The sequence below is a fragment of the Motacilla alba genome, chromosome 3 (assembly GCF_015832195.1).
Source record: "Motacilla alba alba isolate MOTALB_02 chromosome 3, Motacilla_alba_V1.0_pri, whole genome shotgun sequence".
Lineage (NCBI taxonomy): Eukaryota > Metazoa > Chordata > Aves > Passeriformes > Motacillidae > Motacilla > Motacilla alba.
Genome location: NC_052018.1, coordinates 49,898,409 through 49,910,793, shown reverse-complemented (window position 1 = coordinate 49,910,793; position 12,385 = coordinate 49,898,409). Strand labels below are relative to the sequence as shown.

The following is a 12,385-nucleotide window of genomic DNA, read 5'->3' as shown; positions in this document are numbered from 1 at the left end:
TGAGGTGTATGAGTATTTTTAAAGCCTGCCAAAATTTATATCCAAAACTGTCTTGGCAGTGTACAGCAATGTGTCTTTTCAAAGTTTAGGTTTATTAATATAGCCTAGGCAATTAATTGTGCATGTGTTTAAATAATATATTAATTTAAATTGAAAGGGTTCAAAACCTTCCTCCCAACCCAGTCTTGTTTGTCTTCACTCTTCTTGCTGTATTCCTTGAAATTTTGTATTTTGGTATGTGGTTTTAATTTTGGAAGTAAGCCAGACATCTATCTCAACTAAATTACCTTGTGTAAAGGATAGCGTTAGCAGATATGTGGATGAATTACTCAACACAGCATTTTTGAGAGGAGGTCATGTTGCACAACAAAGACAAGTGTATTGTCATTTTAGATTTCTAAAAAAAAATTAAATTCAGGCTTATTACTGGTCTCTCACAGGAATCTGTTACTGCTGAGGCCACACTCTCAAATTTCTCATCCCAACACCAAAAAATCAAATGACCAGAGTGAAATTTGGCAGTGCAAATAAGTTATTTGGGGTAGCTTTGACAATGGCAAACTGCAAACAGCTCCACAAACCCAGAAGGATTTCCCAACAGGCGATAATTGCACTTAGAAATAGAAAATGTTCCTAATTGGAACTGGCTCTTGGTGAAACGGGAGATACAGTTCTGAGTTAATAAACAGAAGAGGCAGACTTGAGCTCATAGTAAGTAGTAAAGCTTGACAGCTTTCCAGAACAATACATGGGGCTCCATAAAAAGTGGCATAGGTGGGATGAACAAGGATTTATTGTTCCTTGTGGGGAGGGATATCCTTTTTAAGGAAGGGGTGTAGATAGCAAATTACTAGGCAGCAGGTTCAGACAAAAGAAGGTGGTTCATAAAAAAACATGTAGCTGAGCTGCATGGTGCCAGAAGCGTGGTGGATGCCAAAGGCTTCTGCAGGAAGCACAGAGATAAGCAATGAAGGAAAAAATATTTAAACTTTATCAAATTCAAAGACACCAGAGCTGGCTCTAAAATGCACAGATGTATAAAATACTGGAGACTTGGAAGAGAATTCTAGGCATATCACTATATTGTTTCATGTTGCATGTACTAAAAACTAAATTTGTTAAAAATTGAATTAATTTTTCTTTCCCCACTCTTACCAGGTGTGAATAGTCAGTGAAATTAAAGGTGTTAATATTGCTGAGGGTTTGCCAGTACTTGAGTCAAGAGTTTCATGTTTTGGCATAGCACACTTTAATAATTAATCACTCTTGACACTTTAAATTGCTAATGATATTGCATAGGAACCTTTTCAGTGAACTTTAAATAAAGGAAAACACTGTTCTAAGATATGAGTCAGCTTTTGAAGCAACGCTCCAAGAAACCTACAGCACAAATCAAAATGTTACTTTAGTCAAACCTGTATGCATTCTCAAATGCCAGGCTTGGTGTGCAAGGGATGGGAGGAAATTTTAAACTATTAAGTGAACCAACATGCATTGATTCTGAAGTATTCTATTTCGGATTCTTCTGGCCATATCTAAAAGCCTGGGCTTGACAAGTGAGAACTTATTTTGGCACATGCTCCAAAGGGTTTGGCCATAAGCCAGTTGTGGTTCTTAAACCATATGGCCATATAAGCTCAGTCACAGAGCTGTGCTAATAAGGTTGTCATTCACATCAGAGCAGTTCTCCCTGCAGTGGCAACCTGGAAACTCTATACAAAGTTATTCATCCTCTGATCACTCTTCTTATTCTGCTCTTGCTGCCCAGTCCTGAGATGCTACTGCATTCTCTAATGTAATCTCTTTTATTTGCATGCACATACACTGGCACTGTGTGATATTAAACAGCATGCAGATTAAATGGGCTGACTGTGCCTTACCCAGAGGAGATACAGGCTACCTGTGCTTTACATCATACTGTTCTGAAATGCTGGGTAATAAGCCACTTTGGTTAATAGTCCACAAATCTTGTTAGCAATATGTTCTTTTTTGTTTGTTTTTTTTTCCAGATCATTGCTTAAGATTTTAAGTGTTAAACTGGAAAGGAAGTTCTGATGTTTCTCCATAGTCTACTGGAAATTTCATGTCAACTGATTTCTTTTGCGTTCTTTTCAGTTAATAGTAGGCTGTTTTATGTGTTCTCTATTAATCCCTTGGATTAAATTATGCTGTCAGTAAAGAGGAGTGATAAAAGTAAAGGGTTAACAACATAAGTAAAATGAAGCATATGTGAGTACATGGTCTGGAGCTTTTGGTAGAGACTAATAATTCTTCATTTTGGTGGGCTTGCACATCTGGTTATCTCTTTTGCAAAATTATTCCCTTTAAGCTTATGTTTTATGAGTTTCAAGTTCATTTTCTCTACTTGGAGTGTGTATGTATATATATCTATATATCTATATATATATATTTAGTTATCTGCAAAATACATCTGTGTTTACCTGAGGTCTGTGAATTCTATCCAAGTATTTTTTGTGATATCTTCCTCCTGCCTATTGCAACTCTGAAACTCTACCACTGTGACTGTAACTTGGCTCACACTCTGTAACACAGAGTTAGTCAAATTTGTAGCAGTACTGTAGGTATATAGGAAAACAGTCCTCTTGTCCAAATATTCTGTGTCATGAGTGTGTACTGTAATTGCCTAGCAATAATCTTTGCTTCTTGTAGACCATGACTGTTGTGTAATTCCTTGGGAATGTTGTGTAGGAACAAACAACAGTGATAACTGTATTTAATAATTTATGTGCTGTGCTTTGAGAAGCATAGCTTATATAGGCTTGTGAAATGTTTGGTCTTATCCCATAATAAGGAACGTTCATTTAATTTCTTTGCATCCCTTCCCCCAACCCCACCAGTGGTTTGTCGGACTGGTTATTAATGAACTGTTCAGCATCACAATTTCCATACTACTCTCAAGTTTAGGTTATTCGTTGGCTGACTTAGCGTAAACTGCAATTGTTCGTAAGTCATAATTCTGGCCTATAAACTGACTCTTTCTCTGTTCTTTGGTCTTTTATCGAGAACTCGGAAGCACAGCTGTTTGAGACAAACTTGACTAAGTGTCACATTAATTGTTTTATTGGTTTTCTGGAGCCTTCAGAATAATAGGCAGAAATAATTTCAAATTAAGTAAGATCTGCTTGAGATGCTAGCATTTTTTTCAATCTGTGCTCTAAGCAGGCCGCATATGCCAGATTCAGGGGGGAAAAAATCATAATTAGGTGACTCCAAGGGTGATTTCTCAATAAATTTTCTCCTCTTTTTCTTCTGGCTTAGTAGTGGGTTGCAGCTCAAGTACTAATCCTTAAAATTGAAAGCTTAACTGTTTAGTGGTGGTGTTAGTTGTATTACAAGAGGATTATCACAAAGAATGTCTTTGCATGGTGAGCCTATCACAATCCACTGAAGCAAATCAGGTTATAGATGATTTTTCTGTAAGTAGAGCTCAGTTGTAAAGGTTCACTAGGAACTGCTTTTGTTGTGTGGAGTTACCAGACATCTCCAGAGCTTTTGCAGGAGTGATCTTGAGCAGATGTCTTCCAGCAGTTTTCCGCTCTCACTTTCTCATAAGCTCAGGAAAAATATAAGTTGCTTAGCCAAGTTTAAAGGAATACTTTTCCTTTAATATTAGAGAAGGGCAGCCAAGTTCCAAATAAGCTCTTGGAGGATATTATGTTTTTCTTACCAAAGTCGGCTGCAGTTTTATTAGTGGAATATCTGGGGGAAAATGTAGAGATTCCTTCCTTCAGAGTAGGAAAGTGACATTCCAAAAATGGGTGGTATAAACAGCTGCTAAAATAGAGAAAGTATCTGATTCTGTTAAATGTACCAAATAACTGTTGTAACAACCTCAAATATTATTTTGCTTAAGATGGTGGAAATGGAAAATTATTTTCTTCCTGGAACGTTAAATTAAGGAAATTATGTCAATCCTGCTACATAGAGCTCTCCAATCACCTCTCTGTTTCATGTGGAAGCAAAAACCCATGATGGCAGTGAACACAAGAATTGACTGATAGAGTAGTTTTCTTTCTTAAATATGGAAAATTGAATTCTGATATTTGTTAAGTTTATAAAATTAAGTTTACTTTTTCATCAGGTATTTCAGAGATGATAATCAAGTTCCTTAATTAGTTGTAGCTACTATCTTGTTATTCCCCTGGTGCAATCAATTCCGGAATGAGTAGTCAGCTATTCACCTGACTCATTAGTCCTGCTGAGGGAGACAGGGATTGGACATAATGACTTTCTCTGTTGATTGCAACCTAAATTATTTTGTAATTCTAAATGTTTCCTTCTGTGTCAGAGTCTTCTCTAAAATATAACAGTGGTCTTCCTTTCATTACAAAAACTGCGGGAGCCAAGTTAGGAAATAAAAGTCTTAGTAGAGTGGTCAAAATTGAATTTTTGACACTATCCCATAAACAGGAATTGAAACTCTTCCTAGACAAAAATGGTGTTTTGAAAAGGTCGAGGTAAATTTGGAGTAAGCATGGGAAAGTATTTTGAGTGACTGTTTTCTTGAACCCCACCATCCACATTAACCTTTCAGTACGGGATGATGAACATTTAATCCATTCCAAAGCCAACATACTGATGATGTTTCATCTTGCCATGTTAGGTCAAGGCTAGCTCTTACCCATCTCTGTTACAGAGGTAGAAGGATGCCGTTTTTGCAGACCACCAGTGCCTTGCTCTGAAAACCAGTGACTTGCAGCCCCTCCTGAGCTGACAAATCCGTGTGTGCAAGTTTGCCTTTGCCTCCCCCAGTGCTATCTTGTGCAGACTGTACATCTTAAAGGACTTTCCTAACTAAAATGGGATCAGTACTCACCAGCTTCTTAAACCTTCATGTGTATTTTTGAGTATAAAAACAAAAAAGCAGCTGATTGTTTTCATTCCAAACTGAAAGAAACAGGAATTTATCAATTACCAAGATATACTGGGTTTTATGACATTTTACAGTGAACTATTCTATCAGTGGTTTAAAATGCAAAAATATGGCTGAAAATACAGTGCATTAGAACAGCTCTTCAAAAGTTCATTAGTGGAAGAAATACTTAAATATTATGATGTTGTGTTATGGCATGGGAATCAAAGTAAGGGCTGTGAATTACTAGTTACCACTTGAATGCTTATGCACCCAGTTTTTAATTGGATTAATTGAAATTGGATTTTGAAATTAGAATTAATTTAAATTAATTAGATCTAACTGAAAAGTCTTCTGTTGGAAAGTAAATCACTGTCTCTTCATGTATTTCAGGTAACATACAAGGAGCAACAATCGTGGATGCCCTTGATACTCTATACATCATGGAAATGAAAGAGGAGTTCAAGGAAGCCAAGGAGTGGGTTGAAAAAAACTTGGATTTCAATGTGGTAAGGAGCATTGCTGATTAACTTTTAATGCTCTGTTTAGTCTCCAGGGGCCAACTGAGGACTGGGTTCTTGGTATTACAAGCATAATGCAAGGCTAGAGAATTTAGATTATTGATAGATAAAACAAAGCAGGAAACTGGAAGATAGGAAATCCACTGCTCTGCTTATATGCTCTTTTTCAGTCAGAGAGATTTAGGTAAATGGAAGGCAATGAGCTGGACTGGAGGAAGGAAAAAGGAAATAGAGTATTTGCCATTGTAAAGCTAAAAATAGGCTTTTCAGGTTTTCTGGATAGACGAATTGGGACCCTTCAAGCATTAATTTTTTCATTATGTAAACCTTTTACATTTTCCCTTCATTAAATCTTCCACAGATTTTACTGGTGTTTTGAGAAAGGTACATGCCATACATACTACTTAGGTTCCTTTGAACCTAAAATTGAATATCATGAGTTAAGCTGAGCTATTGGCACAACTGAACTGCTTTAGTCTTACGAAGCATCAGGTCCTCACAGCTGCACATACAAATCACCCTGTTAAGTGGCAAATATGCAGCTGTGGGCAAAGTTCATTATTGAAGCTTTTATTCTAGAAAGACCTTGAACAAGTAGGAACCTCTTCAATTAAATGACAAAGTCCTGGGTTTGGTTTTTTTTTCTTTTTTTTTTTTTCCTTTTGGGTTTTTTTTTGGGCCAGAGGATTTATTGTTGGGTGCAGAGAGCTGATGAAGCACCTCTGATCAGTGTCGTAAAGTAAGCACAGTACAGTGAGCACTTAAAAGCTCTTGTAGTTGACATGCTTAATGTTAGAAACACTTTCTGAAAACAAAGTACTCTTTCTAATAAGTTATGCAAAAGTCAGGTTTAATTAGGGTCTCTTCCATGCTTGAAAATTAATTATACTTTTAAGGAGTTAATAACAGTGGATCTAACATAGTTTATATAAGCAGTAATTTAGTATACATTTATATTTACATTTATAATGTAAATAGAGGATATTAAACAGTGCTCCTGTGTAGTGTCAGAAGCCTGAATGACATACTAATTTTATTTTGTGCATAAGAATTTTTTTCCCTAAAGGTATTTTTGTAATACTAAATTCCTGTCTTATTAGCTTGGTATTATCAAGGTGTTTAAAAACCAGGATAAGACAACAGAAAATAATAAACTCCACTTAAAAAAATGAGCTGAGCTCTACTTGGAGGAACATTGTAAAGCTTTGCAGAGTGATTGACATTATTAACATGAAAATCTTTGTGTTTACATATATCTTGATATATTTGGTACTGGAAACTTTTAGATGATATTGCCTACGTTTCCTCTTTTTAATGCACCTGGAGTTTTCTCAGTAATGCTTATAAGCTAAGAAAATGTCACAAATTTCATATTCCATTAGTTGTTCAATGCAGGAGGCAAGCAGATTTACCAAAGCAACTTCACAGATGTGCATCACTGACGTGCATCACTAACAGTGCATTGTTACTGATATTCCTGTAAATAGTAGCCTGGAGTTCAACACCTCACAAAATTATTTTCATAATACTTCATAATCATATGTAATTGAATTTTACGTTGGCATCAGCAGTGAGTAGATGAATTTTCCCAAACTGGAACAAGGAAATTAAAATAAATAACTGCAATGCCAAATTTAATAATGGATGTCCATTTGTTTAATGGCTGGATTGTTGGAAGCTACTCAACTTGCACTTTTGTTTAGTTTTCCACTTTAAGTATAGATTTTAGGTTCAAATGCCATTTTGTATTTATATCTTACAGTTTAAAGAACAGCAGTTCTCTTTTGTGTTTAAGCATTTATCATGTATCAGGCTTTACGTGACATACTGCAAAAATGTTATGTACACTCTTACTTGCTTCTGTTTTAGAAACCTTTGTTCCATGAAAGTGATTTATTTGGAATAACTGACTCACTGACATATCCTTAAGAGTTATTTCTTCTGAGTTGTATAAACTTGTGTTTGATGTTTCTGATCATTTCCTGGGCAGGGACTGCTTAATCAGCATATGTGGCCTTTATTTGCATAAGTAGGATAAGTTTTTTTTCTTCATTTATTCTTGGAACCATGTCTTTCAAGTCTTTAATTTTCTTTAAGATGTTCTTTACAAAAATTGCTGTGACTTATTCTGTAGCAGAATTTTTTCTCCTTATGTTCTCTCTCAAGGCAGCTGGATATAGGAAAATTTTATAAACTCCAGAAGATACTCACCAAACTATATGGCCAGCACACACACCTCAACACCTGATCATAAAAGTTGCCCGGTGTCACTTTGTAAAGTAGGCACTAGTTTATCCACATGAAAGGATTTATGGAATAAAGATGACTTAATGGGAAATGGCAACGTCTTTTTATGTGTTAGATTTCAATCTCACAGTTCAATGAATTAGATGTCAGGGTTACTCTTCTTTACCTTTCCGAAGATAGGTTTTGATTTTGAGGGAAAACTCTAGTTAAGTCAGCAGCACCTTTCTTGGCAGACTTGTGCATTTCAGTAAGCCTTGTCAGTGGGTACATTTAGAAGCTTTCCCTTTTGGAGTATAACACAGGCTATTTTCATTACAGCTACAGCTGGTAGCCCTGTGGTTTTATAACTGAGATATCTACATTGCAATGCTTGGAGCTTTTTTATGTCACAACTGCTGACTTTTTAAATTTGAAACCTTGCAGAAGTTTGAGCTAAACTGAGCCATTCCTTCAGGAATTATGTTGCATTTCATGATTCTGTCAATATTATAAGAGATGTAGACGTACTTTTGGAAAGAGATGACATTTGCAGTGGCTAAATCCATCGTGTTAACTTTGAGTAGCACGATGGATATGTGCTCTGTTCTCTTTTAAATCACTTCATCTCTCTGGGGGATTCATCTCTTCTAATTAATATAGCCAAGGTTTTGTTCTGACCTCCCCACACAGGCTGCTGCCCACACGCCCCTTTACAGTGCACGGCCCAAGGCTGCAGCAGCTGAGCTGGGCTGTGTATCAGCAGGTTACAAGGCAGGAAAAGGGAACCAGTCTTTCATGGGATTTTTAGGGAGCTTGGCTGTTTCCTAGCTACAACTATGCATGCTGCCTGCTCCTCTGCTCTTATTTTTTCTTATTTGTTTCAGAAGCTGCACACACACACACACAGAGCTTTCTGAAGGAGTTTCTGTAGCACCACCCCACTTCTGCTTCACACTGGGGAGGAAAAAGCTATTGCTCTCTGTAGTCCAAGAGCCAAGTAACATTGAATCCATGCTTGGGAAGAGAGAGAGAGGAAAAGGGATCTTGATGAGGCAAATGAAGGGGTCAGGTGTCGGGGAGTAGTGGTGCAGGAGCTGAGCCACATGGTCCAGCAGTTTGGGAGTTGTAAAGTATTGGAATCGATGGTGCTCTGCATCTACGCCCAAACACACCCCAGTATCTTTAGGATAAGTGACCAAGTGATCCATCTCCCTCTGCTTCAGCCCTGCTAAACTCGTGTGCGAAAGGATAGTCTTGACTGTACTGCCTACTGGGAGCAGTCCTTGGTCTACACAGTGTCCTAAAGCATGTCTGGGCGTTGACTGGAACAACAGGGGCCCACACCAAGACCAGAAAGTGCTAGCCATCAAATTGTACGTGGGACAGGGCTGGAATTCATACCCTGACCAACTGACTGGCTGTCTGATGGAAGTGTAGCCAGACAGGATCAGAATGGGAGCAAGGTATGGAGGAGAAAGCCATGCACTTGTTCAGATAAGAAAGTGTGAAGGGCATTTCATTATTTGCTCTCAAAGACAGGTAGTAGTCTTTGAGACTAGGTACTATACAACTGCATAAAGAGAAGGGAATGAGGAAGAAGGTGAGGCTACCCTTGGTCTTGTGTCCTACCAATACTCTAAAGCATCGGTCAGTTGCTGTATCTGATTTTATATGCCACTTTTGAAGCTTGAAGGCTAACTTATCACTTCTGATTTTCATCTTTGTGCTTAGTTCAGCAAATCTGAGTGTCTTTCAAAGAGGTTTGGTCAGCAGCTTCATGCAACCTAGAAGTTTTGTGAGTGATATGTCTGTTATTTGAGAACTGGAAAAGAACTGGTGAAAGTGGAGAAACTTGAAGTTATGGGGTTTTTTGTACTATCATGTGTAGACTAGCATACCCCCTTTGCAAGTTCCCAGAATATTATTTGCATAAATGAGGCTTCCAGCATTTATCATTGACTCAGCTGTATCTGTGGTGTGGCAGTCAGTAACAGGACGGACTTCCAGGCTTCAGTTTGCTAATTTCAAACTTCAGCAATTACAAATCTAAGTCCTACTATTCTCAAACTGTAGGTATTATGATTGACATGTATTTAACAGTTCACAGCCTAATGTTCTAACTTGGAACATTATAGTTTTTTGACTCTTTGGTATTTTTCCTCTTCAAGTGAGAAAATCAGAAAGTTTCCTAATACAACTATGTGGAACAGTTTTCCCATTTGAAAAAAAAAATAAAAAAAGAAGTTGTGGGTCAGAGAGAAATCTTAAGAAAGCCAGCAGGTGAAAGTGGTTCTTTAATTTGTGGGACTAGTTGGTTACTAGTTTGCCACATAACTTATTAGTACACTCTAAATGCCAGACTTCAAAGTGACTTGATTTTGTTTTGATTATGTGTAAGAACCAATTTTGATGGGCTAAAAGGAGATCCTGCAAATTCATTACTAAACACAGTTCTTTTGCTGCTAGAGTTTATTAATGCCTTCAGTAGTGCTTTATTTTTGTGCCTGTTGAAGATCTTGCAGTTTGCCATGCAGGGACTTCAGCAAGGTTAAATAATATGTTATGCAATAACCAGGCTTTGACACTTGTGATAAAAAGGTTGCTAAGATTATTTCCCATACTTTGGGAACTGAATATTTTAGCAGGCTGCCAGTAACTTTCATTTGTGGAATATGAATGAAACTTTTTCCCCCCACAATTGCAGGTAATTAAAATCTTGTTTAATTGCAATAGTTGAAAGTGAGCTATTGTAGTACTATCTGTGACTCTATCATAATTCCTGGGCTGCTTGAAAATGCTAGGATTTGTTGCTGTTCCCAACCTTTGTGTTTCAACAGGGGAATATTATTATTTAATAGTAATAATAAGTACAAGTTCATCTCATTTCACAGGAAATGTGGGCCCTTTGTGTCCATTTTTTAGTCTAGAATTATATACATTATTCAGCATTGTTCAGTACAGGGTCTCTGGTGTTCTCATGCACAGCTTGTTAAGCTGCAAGGTATGGGCTGCTTGCCATGGCATGTGTGTGTGGGAGGAGTTGCTATATTCCTTCTACATAGGAGCAATAGATGGAAATGCAGGTGAGGTGGCTGAAGTTCTGTACACTCTTGATGATACAAGAATGGGAGAACCAAAAGAAAGAAAGTTTTGGAAGGAATCTTTGCAATAGAGAAGACATAAACAAATGATATGTTAGGATTTGTGGCATTATTTTTTGTTATCTTTATAAAAACTAAGAGAGTAAGCTCTTTCTCAAATGTAAATTAAGGTGACTTGTTCATTGGGAATACATTCATCTGTGTAAAGGGCACACAGTATTCTCTCCAGCTGAATTTTGAATGGCAGAACATGTAACCAGTGCTGCTGGTGAGTGCCAGGTGGAACCTAGCACTGGATAGTGTTGTGTTTCAAATAGTGTTGTGTTTGGGAGGGCAGCTTCCCATGAGAAAATACTGATGGAAATAGTTTTGGCCTTGGTCTGTGAATTGTGGAGAGAAAGATTATCAGGAATGAGATGCATTAGGAAATGATCCAGAAGGATATGAATACTAATATTTGGGAAGTTGGAGGAGTTCGATAGGGAAAGGCCTTTAGGAGAGCCCAGTTGACAGTAGTTTGTTGTCTGAACAATGTTTTCAATATTAAATTCAATATAACAGCTGTTTGAAGCCTCAGTAGTTTGCCAGTTGCAGTCTTAATCCTCTGGTTTAGGGAAGGGTGAGGGAAGTCAAGTGGTGAGATGCAGCTGAGATCAAATTGGCCCTGTCATAGATTTGCAAATAAAATAGAAATGCGGAGTAACACAAGCTAACTAATACAAGTCTTGGCACTTTATTCTGCCTGCCCCCTCCCCATTTGGTTATATTTGTTGCTTTTTGAAGATGTGTCTTGCTAAGGCATTGTCACTCTCCCTTTCTTCAAAAGGAGTTAGTATAATGTGTTTTCTAGTTATAGCTCTAATTTTCTCCAGCATCTTGAGTGTTTCTGAACTATCGGTTTTCTTCTACTTAAAAAGCAGTTTTAACGTAACTTTGGTGTTATGTGTCTAGCCAGCAATGTAAGGATGTTGTATGTGTATGTAAAGTAATTTCATCTTTAGAAATTATTCAAGGAAACCAGATGGAATTCCTGAAACTCATCACAGCTTTGCTCTCGCACCACATATTGGATTCATACATTGCTTTTTGTTTTCTATTTTTTCTCAAGTACAGTGATCAGAAGTCACAATTTCTCTGGATCTTGTATAGTACTTGGACTATTCCGTTTATGGTTCAAATAGTGAATGATAAATAATTGAATAAATATAAGATGAAAGACCACATTACTCACATTCAGCAATTAACATAAAAGCCCTGGAATTAAAACAAAAACATGTTATTCCCAATACATGTAACTCTTTTCCAAGTACCTACAGACTTTCCTTTCTAAAAGTGAGGCCTGCAAATATCAGATCAAACTGATGTTTAGATGTTAGCACAGATGAGATGTGTACTAACAAAGGTGTTTCAGATGTTCTCATACAGAGCACAGTCTATTTGGGGTACTAATGTACCCCAAATGTATGGTCATTACTAATGTAAAGACCATAAAACTGGAAATTACATTTATCCAGTTGTTCAGAGCTGTCTTTTACACTTGGTACCTTAAAAAGGTAACATCTTAGTTGTGTTAAAATATACATATCCAGTCACTTTGCCTTACAGAATTTCCATTAGAAGTAGTGGAATTAATTCAACCACTTCTCAGACTTGCTATCTAGGTG

General features: G+C 37.2%; 1 protein-coding gene across 1 annotated transcript in view; it reads left to right on the top strand.

Moving 5' to 3' along the window:
* The window catches only part of MAN1A1 (mannosidase alpha class 1A member 1), a 142,465-nt gene that overhangs the window by 41,737 nt on the left and 88,343 nt on the right, over nucleotides 1-12,385 (top strand). The window contains exon 3 of the mRNA XM_038134149.1: nucleotides 5,267-5,382. Within this exon, the coding sequence (XP_037990077.1) occupies nucleotides 5,267-5,382 (116 nt within the window). The remainder of the gene's footprint in view (nucleotides 1-5,266; nucleotides 5,383-12,385) is intronic.